Genomic DNA, 17,610 nt, shown 5'->3' with positions numbered 1-17,610 from the left:
TGGACAGCAGATATTACTACTGGAGCCATAGGCAAAGTTATTGGTGTTGGAATAGGTAACAATTTCCTAGAGACTTCCAAAGGAGACACCTGTTTGTCATTTAAATCTCCACCATCAGCAATATCATGGTCTTCTAACTTTATTGGTAAAAATTAAGTGGAGGGGCATTTTTGATATGGCATCTGAGTCAGACTTTGAATGTTTTGCGCTAAACGTCCAATATCCAAATAGCAAATGTACCCATTTGCAAAAAAAAAAAAAAAATCTATCTTTTTTTTCAACAATAAAATTTTGAACAAGGTTTTTTGCTTTGGACGTTTTGATTTTTGGTCTATTTTTGAAAAACAAAAAAACTCCAAATAAGGGCCAAATGTAGAAATTCATGCCATTGGGATGTATGAGGAGCCAGCATTTTTAGTAGACTGGTCCCACAGACATCCCAGGACAGCAATGGGGCACCCTAGATGGTACTTCTGTGCACTTCATAAAAATGATCCCAGGTACACAGTTCACTTTTGCTCTCTTATCTTGTTCCCTGAGCCCTCCAAAACCCACCCAAAACCCACTGCCCTCCACTGTGCACCACTATAATACCCCTTATAGGAGAAAGGGGCATCTATATGAGGGTACAGTAGGGTTTTGGTGACTTTGGGAGGGGTCACAGTTTCCACCACAAGTGTGACAGGTAGAGAGAGATAGGGACTTGAGTCCCCTACTCCATAATGCAAAGCACTGACCACTACACCACTCCAGGGACCTGCATGCTGCTTAAATAGACATGACTTTAACACCTGAGGTTGTCATAGAGGCTGGTAAGTTATATTTTATTCACATTTTTGGGGTTGGGAGGGGGTCAGTGACCACTGAGGAGTATTGGATGGGTCACCCTTGATTCCCTCCAGTGGTCATTTAGGGCACCTTTTAGTGCCTTATTTGTTCTGGAAACAGGTCTTGTTGCAGTTTCAGCCCTAGGCATTTTGGTTTTATTCCATTATGGCTGTAAAACATCCAAGTGTTAGGCACACCCTAATCCTGTCTTCGAAACATCCCTGACATACCCCCTTGTGATCTGGATGGACTGCAGACAAATTGCATAGATAAACATCTGCAAAGTAGGTTTTGAAAATACCAATTTGGACCTTTTGAGAAGAAAAACGTCCAAATGGTGCTTTATGCCACTTTTTAGAAGTCTTTCTCTTTTGAAAATGAGCCCCATAGACACACAGAACCAACAAAGGTACATGCACACAGAGATGCAGAGGGTTGGAACGAATTTCATGAACCATGATTTGCCCTCTTGTTATTAATTAGTATAACCCCAGTTGTCTGAATAAGAATAGGGCCAGCATTCACAGAGCTCAGTATCCTCTCTATGTGCTACTATTCTCGCAGTTCCTGCTTTGAGTTTTTCTTGGGTTGGGGTTGGGGGTGGGGGTGGGATTTACTTGAGGGAGCAGACAATAGAGTATGTGAGTCTGACTGCAGAACATTTATAGAAAACCACAGAAGACTGGACTGGTGTTTCAGAATATTATTTATTTATTTGTTACATTTATATCCCACATTTTCCCACCTATTTGTAGGCTCAATGTGGCTTACAATATCTTTTCAGAAAATATGTTTAGCATGAGGGTAAACAGATGTAGCAAGCAGTTTAGTCTCAGGGCTAATTTCATAAGCAGAAATTTAAGAAGCAACAGTTCTGTCTATGATCCTTTGGAACATAAATTGGTTCTTAAACCCGATGTCCTTTCCTGGTTCTTGGAGTCACCTTAGGATGAGTGGTTAGGGAAATTCTCTACTCCCATGTGAATTCCTTCTCTTACCTTGGATCCATTGATAGCTCCATATGATTCTTCACTTCTTCTTCCTTTTCTCCTTTATCTTGGTAACTGGTTGACACCTCTGTGCAAACTCATTCTAGGGACACTCTTTATCTCCTTCTCCTTTCTCTCAGGTAACATTTAGGCAACCAAAAATATCACCTCCCCCTTATTTTTCCAGTCAGCCCTGGATTAACCATTAAGCAAAATAAGCACGTTCTAGGGGCACCACAGTTCCCCCCCCCCCTTATCTATCATGCCTTTAACTCTTTCACTGCCATCTGCCACACCCATTATCCAACATGAATGTCAGTGTTTTTCAAATATATATATATATATATATATATATATATATATATATATATATATATATATATATATATATAATGTTTTGTTTCATATAATAATGATATTTCTCAGCACTTTTCAGTTAAGCAATTGAAGGGCCAAGTGGCGCCATTGCTGGGCTGTGCTTAGGGCATCAGTTGGACAATCCAGCCCTGTTTCCAGTACACAGGCATCTCTGAGACTTCTCAGAGGTTTCCTCAGATGCCTCTCTGCCTTTAGGAATGGACAATTAGATTAAAATCTTACTTCTGATCATAAAGAAAGCAACAAGGGGGAAACCAGGTACTCACAATCATGGGGAATGATTCTACTTCCACTGCAATTTCACGCTGGGCTTCTATAAATTAAACGTCAAATTATATGAGGGTCAGTAGAGTTTCTAGACTCCACTTCTTTTTACTCAGTGAACAACAGCATTCAATACTGTTAAAGTTTAGTAGAATACACAGGAGAAAAGCCTGCAATAACTAAATCAACTCAAATTGTTCACAAGGAAAAGGTCTTACTTCTTTCAAATCCAACTAAAATTTCACAACTGTTATAGAAAAAGGGAACCTCAACTGTGATAGCTATCATTGTTCATTCTAAGCCTGTGGTTCCTAAATAAGGTCCTGGAGGCACACCAGCCAGTCAGATTTTCAGGATATCCACAATGCATATTTATGAGGGAGATTTGCATGCACTGCCTCCACTATGCTCTAAACTGTGTGGGAGTCCTTGAATTCCATTGCATTGCAGTGCAGTGGGGGTTGTGCTTCAATACTGTGTTTTCAATCACTAGAGACAAGCGGTTACCTGGAGTCTGGCAGAGCTTGCCTGTCTCTCACTATTGAAAATGTGATAGTGATACAACCCCCCCCCCCCCCCCCCCCCGGCAGTGCTGTAGGTGGAGGACTACTGCACAGCTTAGAGCAGGGGCTCTCAACCCAGTCTTCAAGACACACCAAGCCAGTCAGGTTTTCAGGATACCATTCACTGTGACTGAAAACCTGACTGGCTTGGTGTGTCCCAAGGACTGGGCTGAGAACTCCTGGCTTAGAGGGAACAGGTAAAGCTACCCTTCCGATGAGGGTGTTATAACATGACAATATACTCCTATTTTCTCTCTACTTGTATGTGCTTGCTTCAGGGCACACACTATTCTAGTAGTGAGTGACACAGGGTCACTATGGGGGTCTTTTACAAAGCAGCAGTAAGCCCAACTCAGGCTTGCCACACGCTAAATCGGATCTACTGCTGGCCCATGTCCACCGGCAGTAGTTCCAGCTGGAGCGTGCGCCATTTTCAGCGCTCCAGAAAAATGTTTTCGCTAGCGCTAACCTGGCAGTAATCGGGCATTGCTGCCTGGTTACCACCGGGTTACTGTGGGAGCCCTTACCGCCACCTCAGTGGGTAGTGGTAAGTGCTTCCTGCCGCATGGCTACGTGATAAGGGTTATCTTACCGCATGGTTATTTTTTTTTGGGGGGGGGGCCTTTTTACCCACTGTGGTAAAAAGGGCCCTGGCACATGGGGGAAAATGGCCCCCACTGCTACCATAGGGCCCTTTTTCTCACAGCTTTGTAAAAGGACCCCTATGTTAGATCACAGTGCACCTATAGAGGGAGCCAAGTAATTGAGACGTGAACACTGCCAGCCTTACTGAACCAGAATACTTTTAACTTTTCAGAGATTTAACTTGGGCCAGGGCCTGCTCCCGCTGCAGCCTGCATAATTGTCCTTCCTAACCACTTGAGCTAACAACATGAGTTGCTAAATGACAAGTAAGCCAATAGGATCATTTGTTTTACAGAGACTGATTGAATGAGCCAGTTGGAATAGGTTTTTCCATGGAAAAATGGCAGGAACAACAGGATTATCTGAATTATGATCTACTGGCTGATAGGATAGCTAGTTCTTCAGAGTCTTTCCATAAATAGTAGCCAATAACAGAACTCCTCTTGTTGATCTTCTTCAGTGTTCTTTATGCTTTTCAACAAATGAGATATTTTAAAGAATGATATAAAAAGGATCAATGTTTGTCTTTAAGTTCGCACAAAAACTCACCAGAAAAGGAATGGAAATTGACCAAATTTGGCATGTAGGAAGAAAATGTGAATATCTTGGCTGAACTAGAAAACCAGAACCATCAGATCAGTACTTTCAAGCCCAGCATCCTGTTTCCAACAGTGGCCAATCCAGGTCACAAGTACCTGGCAAGATCCCAAAAATGTACAATACATTTTATGCTGCTTATCCTAGAAATAAGGAGTGGATTTTCCCCAAGTCCATTTTAATAATGATCTATGGACTTTTCCTTTAGGAAGCCATCCAAACCTTTTTTAAACCCTGCTAAGCTAAAAAAAAAAAAGGTACGCAGGTAGGGATCTGGTGCTATGATGGTATGATATTAAGCTAGTACCATGGCAAATGGTTCAATGGGCACTTCATAAGCACTGAGCACCAAAAATATTTTAATAAATTAAATTTACAAGACTGGTACATTTAATAGATAACAGTTGTATGAGAAAGATACCAGTAGAACTCTAGACCCCTAATTTCAATTAGAGTTAAAATTTAATGCCAAGAAGTGCAGAGTGATGCACTTTGGGTGCAGAAATACAAAAGAGATGTACTGGGATAGGAGGGGAGAGATTGGTAAGCTTGGCTCAGGAGAGGGACTTGGGGTGATGGTGTCTGAAGATCTGAAGGTGACAAAACAATGCAACAAGGCAGTGGCCGCACCCAGGAGGATGTTAGGCTGTGTAAAGAGTGGTATAACCAGCAGAAGAAAGGAGGTGTTGATGCCCCTGTATAAGTCGTTGCTGGGGTCCCACTTGGAGTATTGTGTTCAGTTTTAGAGGTCTTATCTTGCTAAGGATGTAAAAAGACTTGAAGCAGTTCAGAGAAAAGCAACAAAAATGGTAGGGAGATGTACATGGAAAGACTTGCTGACCTAAACATGTATACACTGGAGGAAAGGAGAAACAGGGGTGATATGATACAGACGTTCAAATATTTTACAGGTATTAATTTGCAAACAAACCTTTTCCAGAGATGGGAAGCTGGTAGAACTAGAGGGCATGAATTGAAATTGAAAGGGGACAGACTCAGGAATAATGCCAGGAAGTATTTTTTTCACTGAGAGGGTGGTAGATACCTGGAATGCCCTCCCGCGGGAGGTGATGGAGATGAAAATGGTAATGGAATTCAAAAATGCATGGGACAAACCCAAAGGAATCCTGTTTAGAAGGATTGGATCCAAAGAAGCTTAGGGGAGATTAGGTAGGAAAACCTGTGCTGGGCTGACTTCTACGGTCTGTGCCCTGATGGAGGCTGAGTAGATTTGGATGGGCCAGAGTGCAGCTTTTCAAGTGCTTTGACAACAACTTCAGAAATTTTAGAACAAGACCAGTGCCAGGCAGACTTCTATGGTCTATGCCCTAAAAATGGCAAGGATAAATCACTTCATACCATATGTAATGAGTTTATATTGTTGGGTGAACTGGATAGACCATATAGGTCTTTATCTGCCGCCATCTGTTACTAATCTGCTCCTTGTCACCAAGGTGGGGTGGGGAGACTGAGTTGGGGGAATAGAAGAAGGGGGTAGTATCTGGTACCATTTTGGTATAGAGTTATTTCTAGGGTGGGTGTTGGAGGGCAACCGGAAGGTGGAGGGGAGGGAGGTGGGGGGATGGGGACCGACTGGAATGGACGGACAAGTTCGAAGAGGAGAGTGTAACGTGGTGAGTAGATGGAAAGAAGCTTCAACATAGTGTGTAGAAATATGGAAAAGATCCCATCAGTGGGTGAAGTAATTGAATATAAGAATGGGTATTATTATTATTATTACTACTACTGTAGATGTGTTTGTATTTGGGGAAGGGATAAGGGGGAATAAAGTTAAGAATTTTTAAAAATTATCTTTATTAAAGAAGCATAAGAAAATGAAAAAATACAAGAACAATGACTTTTAAAATAACAAAGAAAGCCCCACACACTCCCTCCCTCCCACATTCCAAAACAACAACTTCAGACTAGGGTCCAAACGTCAGCATTTCAAAGTCCAGTTATGAACTCTGTGTGGCTTGACAGTCCAAAGTGGCTCCCAAACAGTTGAAATTTCTTCCATCGGCTCAGATGATCCCAGCCTGTTTTATGATGCTCCAGAATCAGCAAAGCATAGACCAAATTAAGGGGGTCTTTTACTAAGACACGCTCACGTTTTTAGTGTATGCTAAACGTTAGAGACGCCCATAGGAATGCGTTCGTGTCTCTAACATTTAGCATGCACCTATTTTTAGCGCGTGCTAAAAACGTGAGCGCGCCTTAGTAAAAGACCCCCTAAGCCATTTCATCAGTTTAGGAGCATCCTGGTTCATCCACTGCACCAACATAGTATGTCTCACCAAGAGAATCAAGTAATGCAATAAAGTATGCTTAGTTTTATTGGGTTTAGCAGTGCAGGTAATAAAGTCATCAATAAAAAGATGTTTGAGTGCAAAGGCAAGTGAAAGTGAAAATATGATGCACCTTAGAAGAGACTTCCCGCTAGATGGGTTGTACAAGTGGACAGGACTAGAACATATGCTCGAGGGTGGCATCAGATTGCAAGTAATTCATACATTGGTTGTTCTGTGCGAGTCCTCTCCTAAAAGCTCATCTGGGGGAATATGTTTGATTTCTTTATTAGTTTTACATATAACATTCACAAAAGAACGTAATAACAGAAATTATTAGAAATTAGATCATTACTGAAAATGGCATGCAGGAAAGTATTCTTATTTTCAAAAACCACAACCGGTAGGATCCAAGAATCAGAAATTGTACTTAAACACAATATCATCTTAAATTATTGAACAGAGGTTAAACCAACTATACAATCAAACAGCAGCATTATTCTGGTTAATTGCCCCAGAGGGATTTCTCAAACTTTCTTTAGCAATTACAAATTCTTGAAGTTTCATGGGGTCGGTAAAAAGAAAATTATTAGACTCATAAGAAATTAAGCATTTACATGGGAACTTAATAAAGAAAGATCCCCTAGGGCTAAAACTCTTGCCCCTAAAGGCCAAAAGCTTTTTCCTCCTTGACTGGGTTTCCCATGATAAATCAGAAAAAATTTTTATCTGTCCCCCCATGAAATCTTCTTTCATATGTTGAAATATATACGTTGAACATTAATTTTATCCAGTTCAAAAGCGAAGGATACCAATAAAGTAGCTCTCTCTGTATCACAGAGGATTCTAAGAGTTCTATTACGTTTAAAGGTTCTTCACCTGCATTTGGTAGTTGTTCAATCACACTTTTTCCTTTAACATAATAAGCTTTTGTCACTGGTGGGAAATTGTCATTTGTAAAACTCAGAATTTGTAAGAAATATTTCTTTAGCAGCTCCATTGGGGAAATAAATGTTGTAACAGGAAAATTCAATAATCGTAAATTGTTCTTCCTGAGTTGGTTCTCAAGGAACTCATATTTTCTAGCATCTACATTTCTTTCCTTAATTAATGCTGTTGTAGTTTCTTTTGAGGATACCATTTCAATTTCCAGCTTTTTTAAACCGTCTGTATTTCCCTCTACTTTACTGGATAATTGTTGAAAATTATTTCTTAATTCCTGAGTCTCTCCTTGAAGAGATTCAGAGATTTTTATTAAGGATGAGTCAAGCCTCTGTATGACATTCCAGAGCATGTCAATTGTGACTGAGGCCGGTTTTTTCCAAACCACAAATTCCCCCGGAAATACCTTCTCTGGGCTGCAACGGCGTCGAGGTAGATCTCAAACCCTCGGTTGATGTTTCTCCAGAGAAAGATTCAGCGAGTAAGCCTCCTCCGAGCGCTGTAGGGAACAAGCCCACTTCGGACGTCCTCAAGCGGTCGCTGCTTAGAACAACACTGCTTCCGGGTTGCGGCGGGGTTAGGCCTTGCGAAGGAGGACTGAGCGTCACTCCCTCGCTACTGCTGTATGCGGATGTTTGCGCAGTTGAAGTAGGCATTGGAGTCTCCGGCGCCCGGATCCCATATGCCTCCAAAGTAGATTGGCGCGAGGTGGGGTGCCCAACCGGTCCCGAGGAGGCAGGGGTACTGGTTTTACCCTTTCTTTTGCCCATTTCACTGGGGACGCGCCGCACTGCCAAACATACAGCGGAGGTACGGGAGCTCTCACGACGCACGTCTGTTCACCTGCGCCATCTTGATCTGGGAGAAATATAAGTATGAAAGAAAAATGTGTATTGCTGTTCACGATGGATTGCAGAAGTCAATTTAATCAACGGCTTACACGTCAGAAAGTCTGCAGAGACCTCAATGATCAGGTCTTGAGTCTATGCACCAGCCTCTTTCTGAAAGTTCAATGTTGGGAGGTCAGCCCTTAAAACTATAATAAAAGGATGTGGCAGCACCTCCCAATAAGAAAATCTCCAGTACACGCTCCGTCTCATTCTCTGTCATAACATAGTAACATAGTAGATGACGGCAGAAAAAGACCTGCATGGTCCATCCAATCTGCCCAACAAGATAAACTCATATGTGCCACTTTTTGTGTATACCTTACCTTGATTTGTACCTGTCTTTTTCAGGGCACAGACCGTATAAGTCTGCCCAGCACTATCCCCGCCACCCAACCACCAGCCCCGCCTCCCACCACCGGTTCTGGCACAGACCGTATAAGTCTGCCCAGCACTATCCCCACCTCCCAACCACCAGCCCCGCCTCCCACCAACGGCTCTGGCACAGACCGTATAAGTCTGCCCAGCACTATCCCCGTCTCCCACTACCGGCTCTGGCACAGACCGTATAAGTCTGCACAGCACTATCCCCGCCTCCCACCACCGGCTCTGGCACAGACCGTATAAGTCTGCCCAGCACTATCCCCGTCTCCCACTACCGGCTCTGGCACAGACCGTATAAGTCTGCACAGCACTATCCCCGCCTCCCACTACCGGCTCTTGCCACCCAATTTCGGCTAAATTCCTGAGGATCCATTCCTTCTGAACAGGATTCCTTTATGTTTATCCCATGCATGTCAAAGCAGAAATAAGCAGATAAGAAAAGAAATCTGCTGGAGAGAGACCATAATGAGTGCAAAAGAGAGCACCTAAGAGTTTGTTTATAAAAATAAAAATTACTGTAATGAGAAAATTTAGAGGACACTCAGTGGAGGAGCAGCCTAGTGATTAGAGCACTGGGCTGACAATCAGAGAATCCTGGTTTAAATCCTGCTGCTGCTCCTTGTGATCTTGGTCAAGTCACTTAACCCACCATTGCATCAGGGACAAATTTAGGAGCCCTTTTACTAAAGGTAATGCGTGCTAAATGCTAAAAAGCCCAAAGGTATAAATGGGCTTCTTAGCATTTAGTGTGTGCTAACCTTTTGTAAAAAGGGACCCTAAAAGATTGTAAGCTCTGTAGGGACAGAGTAATCACCTACTGTAGTGTACTCAGTGTAACTTACCTTGAGCTACTACTGAAAAAGATGTGAGGTAAATCCAAATAAATAAATAACAAATGTGTACCAAGTGTCTTTTTATTACTGTTTAAGTTCCATTAACACAATTTTGAACTTTGCTTTTTTTTTTTTTTTTTTTTTAATGCTTTACACATCTTGCAAATTTGTTTATTTCATAAAGCATATGGTCACAAAGATTTTATTAAATCAAATGAAGGACTTTAGTCTTAGATGTTAAATCAAGATAAATGTTTCAGAAATATATTTTAAAATTGAAAGGAACATTTGACCAGCAACTAGCAAATTTTAAACACTTATAATTCTGATTACTATTACTGTTTTTTAGTATTTTTGGTGCACTTTTAATTTTACTTTAGGGTAATTAAACATCCAGAAAATTCAATGTCGCCCCATATGTTGATGTGGTTGATGTCTTTCAGGGGTTTCATACGAGCGTTGAATGTTAACAGGTAGTTATCATCCACAGATACCTTGAAACAATCCTCCATACACTCGATGTCAATCTGTAGTAAGTTGAAATAAAAGGGTCAGGAAACAAATAGTAAATGATTCACAGATAGGACACCTTAGCTATACACATGCAGTCAATATTTAGGAAAATCTAAGATCCACTATGGAAATGGGTTACTGGGGAAGAGATGAAGACTCTTCAGAACTGTCATTTGTGAAGTAGTTGAACCAAGACCTCAGGAAACGTGACTGCAGATATGGCCTGCACATGAATTGAGAGACAGAAGCTGTAAAGGTGTCTTACATATTAGGACATGAACTGTACGAGACATGAACCAAGGAAAGCTGGATGTGGTCAAGAATGAAATGGAATGCAGACAACTTGATCTGTTGGATGTCAATGAACTGAAATGGACATGTATCGGGCACTTTAAATCTGATGATCACGTGCTATACTAAGTTTCTTCTTTGTCTTTCATTTTTGACAATGTATTTATAAATAAGATTAAGCTTGCAAGAACTGTAATGCAATGCAATGCAATGCAGTCAATGGACACTTAGGGCCTGATATTCAAAACGATTTAAATGGCCAGGAGAGTATCCTGGCCATTTAAATTACCTGTCCAGGGCTAACTGGGCATTTTTGGCAGCACTTAACTGCTGAAATGCCCGGTTAGCACCCAAGCTGAAACCAGTTATTTTTTCGCTGGCGCCATATTCCAGAGTCTGATATTGCCCAGCATTGAATTTCCGTGTATAATGCTGGAAGCAGTCAGAGGATATAGTTAATCAGAACAGAACACGCAAACAAGATACATTGAGAAGCTAAGGCCAGAGGAGAAAGACAGATGCGGAGTTAGCCAGAATTTCCAATGTACCATAAGAAGAGAAAAAGAGAAGTACTAGAAAAATGTATGCAAGGAAATAAAACCCGAAAATATAACAGGAAGAACAAAATTGGTTTTCCTAAAACTACAAGAATTAAAGAGAGGGAGGAGAGAGTAGAAGTTGCTGCAGTTTGGAGGTGGGATGAGTTTCAGTTTTGGCTTTGGTTTGGCCACAGATTCGGTTTTGGCTGAAACAAACAACGACAAAAACACCTGTTTCAGTCACCCTCTAATTGGAATGCTAAAAGACACACAAGGACCCATGCTAAAAGATGCTAAGAAGATTAAAAAAAAAAAAGTAGAATTAATGCATTGAGTCATTATATCATAAAGATCAAGTGGATCAACAACCGTTTCAAACTGTACCTTTTCCTGGATCAGGAGTCATTAGTGATTTATTTATTTATTTGGTGCATTTTTACCCCACATTTCCCCACACAAGCAGGCGCAATGTGGCTTACATTAAGTCAAGAGTATACAATTCAATATAGAGATGGCCCAGAAACAGAATGTGACTGGAGGGGAAGGTACACAGGATAACACGGGCAAAGGACAGGGGCGAAGAGCCAACAAATGGTAGAGGTTAAACAGAGGAGTAGCCAGGGGAATATGCCTTGACGAATAAGGTCTTCAAGAATGTCTTGAACTGCTGATGGTCGACGAGCTCCTTAAGCTGTCGTGGCAGGACATTCCAGGATTTTGTGCTGATGTAGGGGAAGGACGAAGCATAAAGAGTCTTGTATTTTACATGCCTACAGGTGGGGTAATGAAGATGGAGGTAAGTCCTTGCAGAGCTCTGGGCATTCCTAAAGGGCAGATCGATTAGTGTAAACATGTATTCAGGGGCTTCTCCATAGATTATCTTGTGTGTAAGTGAACAGACTTTAAATGTTATACGGTCCTTGATAGGGAGCCAGTGTAGTTGAAAACGGAGCGGCTGAGCAGGAACAAAGCGTGATTTCCCCAGGATAAGTCGTGCAGCCATGTTTTGAGCCATTTGAGAATATAGTCCCGGCAACCGGCATAGATCCCGTTGCAGTAGTCTATATGGGACAGGACCAGCCAGTGAACAAGGGTACGGAATAGCTCCTGAGTTAAGAAATGCCTGATACGCTTCAGCCTCCACATTGCATAGAACATTCTTTTTGTGATGATTTGCACTTGATTGTCCAGTCGCAAGTGGCTATCCAGCACAACTCCTAGGATTCTCAGGCTATTGGAGATTGGAAGTTTGTAGTCCTTAATGGCGAGTGTTCTGTGGACAACTTTACAGTACTGGGACGAAAGGACAATACATTGTGTTTTGTCTTTATTAAGCTTAAACAAAAACGTCTTTGCCCAGGAATCCATGATTGAAAAACTGGCGTCAATTTGACCAGATTGAAAGATTTTTCTTGATGAAAGAAAAAGGCGAAGCAGCATTGAAAACTTTATCAAAGCAATGGACATTGAAGGAAATTTTGAAGTCAACATCATGACTGACTAACTGGAAAAGATCTGTGTTCATATCAATACTGAAGAAAGGAGATCCAACTCATTGTGGAAATTATCGCACAATTGCTCTGATTCTACATGCCAGCAAGATTCTATTCAACATCATTCAGTTGAGTCTACAAGCATACCTGGAACAAGAACTGCCTGAAGTTCAAGCAGGGCTCAGGAAAGGACAAGGAACAAGAGACATCATAACAAATGTTAGATGGATCTTTGACAAGATGAAATAATATGAAAAGGATACTGTATATACCTGTGTTTCATTGTCTATGGCAAGGCCTTTACATAAGTACACAATTACTGCCATACTGGGACAGACCAAAAGGTCCATCAAGCCCAGCATCCTGTTTCCAACAGCGGCTATTCCAGGTCACAAATACCTGGCAAGATCTCAAAAAAGTATAAAACATTTTATACTGCTTATCCCAGAAATAGTGGATTTTCTCCAAGTCCAATTTAATAATGGTCTATGGATTTTTCCTTTAGGAAGCTGTCCAAACCTTTTTAAAACTCTGCTAAGCTAACCGCCTTTACCACATTCTCTGGCAACGAATTCCAGAGTTTAATTACACATTGAGTGAAGAAACATTTTCTCCAATTTGTTTTAAATTTACTACTATGTAGCTTCATCGCATGCCCCCTAGTCATTGGCGCCGACTCTGTGGGTGCTCGAGCACCCCCAATATTTCCCCGCTGGAACCGGAAGTTCCCCAGGAGCCAGCCCGCTGCCCGACCTCTTCTCCCACAACAGTCCTTCGCCTGCCCCTTGCCTTCCTGCATGCCACCCATAACTTAAAAGTCATCTTACCGGGGACCCGTCGGTAGCAGTAGTGAAAGGCGAGCACGAGCAGGCTCAGCGAGTCGGCGCTTCAGCCTGCCTTCCCTTCTCGTTACTCTCAGCTCTGCCTCTGGCCCTGCCCTTGTGGAAACAGGAAATGAGGACAGGACCAGAGGCAAAGCTGAGAGCAACGAGAAGGAAAGGCAGGCTGACTCACCGACTCGCTGAGCCTGCTTGTGCTCGCCTTTCACTACTGCTACCGCCGGGATCCCGGTAAGATGACTTAAGTTATGGGCGGCATGCAGGAAGGCGAGGGGCAGGCGAAGGACTGTTGTGGGAGGGAGGGGCTGGAATTCGGAGGGAGGGACGGAGGGGCTGGTACTCGGAGGGAGGGATTGGGGTCTGGAACTCTGAGGAGAGGGGGGCTGGAACTCAGAGGGAGGGAGGGCCTGGAACAGAGGGAGGGAAGGCCTGGAACTCAAAGGGAGGGAGGGAGGGAGGGGCTGGAACTCGGAGGGGGGGAGAGCAAATGCACCACCTGTAAAAAAAAAATTAAGCACCCTCAATCATTTTGAAAAGTTGGCTCCTATGCCCCTAGTCCTAGTATTTTTGGAAAGTGTAAACAGATGCTTCACGTCTACCCGTTTAACTCCACTCATTATTTTATAGACCTCTATCATACCTCCCCTCGGCTGCCTTTTCTCCAAGCTGAAGAGCCCTACATAGTAACATAGTAACATAGTAGATGACGGCAGAAAAAGACCTGCACAGTCCATCTAGTCTGCCCACGATAAACTCATATGTGTATACCTTACCTTGATTTGTACCTGTCTTTTTCAGGGCACAGACCATATAAGTCTGTCCAGCAGTATTTCCCGCCTCCCAACCACCAGTCCCGCCTCCCATCACCGGCTCTGGCACAGACCCCGTATAAATCTGCCCTCCCCTATCCTCGCCTCTCAACCACCAACCCCTCTTCCCCCCGCCACCCAATTTCAGCTAAGCTTCTGTGGATCCATTCCTTCTGCACAGGATTCCTTTATGCCTATCCCACGCATGTTTGAATTCCGTTACCGTTTTCATGTCCACCACCTCCCGCGGGAGGGCATTCCAAGCGTTCACCACCCTCTCCGTGAAGAAATACTTCCTGACATCTTTCCTGAGTCTGCCCCCTTTCAATCTCATTTCATGTCTTCTCGTTCTACCGCCTTCCCATCTCCGGAAAAGATTCGTTTGCGGATTAATACCTTTCAAATATTTGAATGTCTGTATCATATCACCCCTGTTCCTCCTTTCCTCCAGAGTATACATGTTCAGGTCAGCAAGTCTCTCTTCATACGTCTTGGAACGCAACTCCCATACCATCCTCGTAGCTTTTCTTTGCACCGCTTCCATTTTTTTAACATCCTTCGCAAGGTACGGCCTCCAAAACTGAACACAATACTCCAGGTGGGGCCTCACCAACGTCTTATATAGGGGCATTAAAACCTCCTTTCTTCTGCTGGTCACACCTCTCTCTATACAGCCTAGCAACCTTCTCGCTACGGCCACCGCCTTGTCGCACTGTTTCATCGCCTTCAGGTCCTCAGATACTATCACCCCAAGATCCCTCTCCCCGTCCGTGTCTATCAGGCTCTAGCAGCCAGTGGCGTTCCTAGGGGGGCGGTCCGCCCCGGGTGCACACCGCTGGGGGGAGGGTGCAGCGCGCACCTGTCCTCCGTTGTTTCATGCTTCTCTGCCCCCCTAACAGGTTACTTCCTGTTCCGGGGCAGAGAAGAAGCATGGAACAACGGAGGACAGGCGCGCGCGGCACCCCCCCCCCAGCGGCGTGCACACGGCGGGGGGAGGTTCCTTCGCGGGGTGTCCTTTTGCCTGGGAGGTCCGCACTGCATCGGGGGCGGGGCGCTGCACCCGAGGGGCGGGGCGCATCGGTGATCCGCCCCCGGTTCCAGCCCCCCCCAGGAACGCCACTGCTAGCCGCTTTAGCCTTTCCTTATAGGGAAGTCATCCCATCCCCTTTATCATTTTCGTCGCCCTTCTCTGCACCTTTTCTAATTCCACTATATCTTTTTTGAGGTGCGGCGACAAGAATTGAACACAATATTCGAGATGCAGTCACACCATGGAGCTATACAAAGGCATTATAACATCCTCATTTTTGTTTTCCATTCCTTTCCTAATAATATCTAACATTCTGTTTGCTTTCTTAGCTGCAGCAGCACACTGAGCAGAAGGTTTCAACATATCATCAACGACAACACCTAGATCCCTTTCTTGGTCGGTGACTCCTAACGTGGAACCTTGCATAACGTAGCTATAATTCGAGTTCCTCTTTCCCACATGCATCACTTTGCACTTGCTCACATTAAACGTCATCTGCCATTTAGACGCCCAGTCTCCCAGTCCCGTAAGATCCTCTTGTAATTTTTCACAATCCTTCCACGATTTAATGACTTTGAATAACTTTGTGTCATCAGCAAATTTAATTACCTCACTAGTTACTCCCATCTCTAGGTCATTTATAAATATGTTAAAAAGCAGCGGTCCCAGCACAGACCCCTGGGGAACCTCACTAACTACCCTTCTCCATTGAGAATACTGACCATTTAACCCTACTCTCTGTTTTCTGTCTTTTAACCAGTTTTTAATCCACAATAGGACACTACCTTCTATCCCATCACTCTCCAATTTCCTCTGGAGTCTTTCATGAGGTACTTTGTCAAACACTTTCTGAAAATCCAGATACACAATATCAGCTGGCTCACCTTTATCCACATGTTTGTTCACCCCTCAAAGAAATGTAATAGATTGCTTTTAATATACCTAAAAAAGGTTTTACTATGCGTTTTTGCTTCCAACACAATCTTCTTTTCCTTCCTTATCAGCGCTTTGCATTTGACTTGCCATTGTTTATGCCGTTTCCTATTATTTTCAGTTGGATCCTTCTTCCAGCACAGGCCTAGGTCCACAGAGAGTGCCAAGCACTACTCATGTGAGAAATGTATCTCCAGGCATATTCAGTGTAGATTTCGTGAACCCAACTGCTCTGCCACAGGTATAGTCATATAAAAATACGTTTGCTTGTTTTCTGCCCCAAATGCAGACCAGGAGTCTACTGTACTTGGAAACTGGGATAGCCTAGAAGAGGTAACTTTCATTCATCACTAATTTAAAATCAATTTATTTTCTCCCATTTTCCTAGTTGATAGTTTGCTTATTAAGGGGCTCTTTTCTCAACCAGTGGTAGAGCTAGTACTGGGTTTGTGTGCAGGAAATCGATCCTACCGCCGGGCTTGCCCAGGACCCTAGTAGTAGGTTCCGGGATTGCCACAAGCCATTTCCAGCACGAGAGAATATTTTTTATTTTGTAGTGCTGGGGTGGGGGTGGCTGGTGGTAATCAGGCAGTGCTGCCCAACTACCAATGGGTTACCAACGGAGCCCTCACCTCCTCCTAAAAAGGAGATGGTAAGGGCTCCAGCACTAAATGGCCTCACAGCAATTTTTAATTACCATACAGCCATTTACTGGCCCTGTAGAAAAAAAGGCCTTTTTACCGGTGGCAGTAAAAAGTGGCCTTGGCGCACAGCAATCCCATGCAGGCCACCTTTTACTGCTGATTGGTAAAAGGGCCCCTAAACTTTTTATTATTATTTTTTTAAATAATTTACCTTGAATGTCTTGCCAGGTGAAAATGGACTAATGTCACTCTTGATTTCCTCAATTCCATAAACATCGTCTTTCAAGTTGTTACAGACGATCTTCTTACTCCCTTTAAAGCGTACATCAAAATGAAAGCAAATATTCCTGTTATCTTTCCGGAAATCTATTCCAAGCCTATAATAGAAAGAGAACAGATACTGATTTTAAGTGTCATGTGTGGTAGCCTAAGCATTTCAACATAGCTTTGAGGTCAGCTGTAGTATGGACCTGCCTAGTAAGAGTCGGTTTTCAAATGGGTCAATACTCAGCCACCACAGACAGCAGTTTCCTTAAAATCCTGGCTGTGGCAGTCAAAAAGGTCTAGGTATTCAGTGCTACAATCTGGATAGTAGCCAGCAATGAATATTCAAATAAAGTGAAACTTATCTGGATAAGCCTTCTATCTGATCTAGGTTATCTGGAGAGCAAACTGAATATTGCCACTATCTGGATTAGTTCATGGACCACCCTGGCACCAACAATGCTTCATTCTGGCATTGTCTGCATAAGGGACAATTCTGTAACAAAGGTGATAGCATTTATAGGCGTGTTACACACGTGACTGTTTAGAATGCTAGCATATATGTATGCACATCAGAACTGTTCCGTAATATGCCAAAATTCCACATCAGAACTGTTCTGTAAATATGTGCATATCTTGGATAGCACATATATGCAA

General features: G+C 43.1%; 1 protein-coding gene across 4 annotated transcripts in view; it reads right to left on the bottom strand.

Moving 5' to 3' along the window:
* Positions 1-9,743: 9,743 nt before the first annotated feature.
* The window catches only part of LOC115477622 (galectin-3-like), a 30,198-nt gene continuing 22,331 nt past the window's right edge, over positions 9,744-17,610 (bottom strand). For all 4 annotated transcript variants that reach the window (XM_030214622.1, XM_030214623.1, XM_030214624.1 and 1 more), the window contains 2 exons: positions 16,901-17,066; positions 9,744-10,125 (listed from right to left, as the gene is read on the bottom strand). In XM_030214622.1, coding sequence (XP_030070482.1) covers positions 9,970-10,125; positions 16,901-17,066 — 322 coding nt within the window. In that variant the 3' untranslated portion in view covers positions 9,744-9,969. The remainder of the gene's footprint in view (positions 10,126-16,900; positions 17,067-17,610) is intronic.

The sequence above is a fragment of the Microcaecilia unicolor genome, chromosome 9 (genome assembly GCF_901765095.1).
Source record: "Microcaecilia unicolor chromosome 9, aMicUni1.1, whole genome shotgun sequence".
Classification (NCBI taxonomy): domain Eukaryota; kingdom Metazoa; phylum Chordata; class Amphibia; order Gymnophiona; family Siphonopidae; genus Microcaecilia; species Microcaecilia unicolor.
The sequence above is the reverse complement of the archived record's forward strand: the minus strand, read 5'-3'. Positions and strand labels throughout refer to the sequence as shown.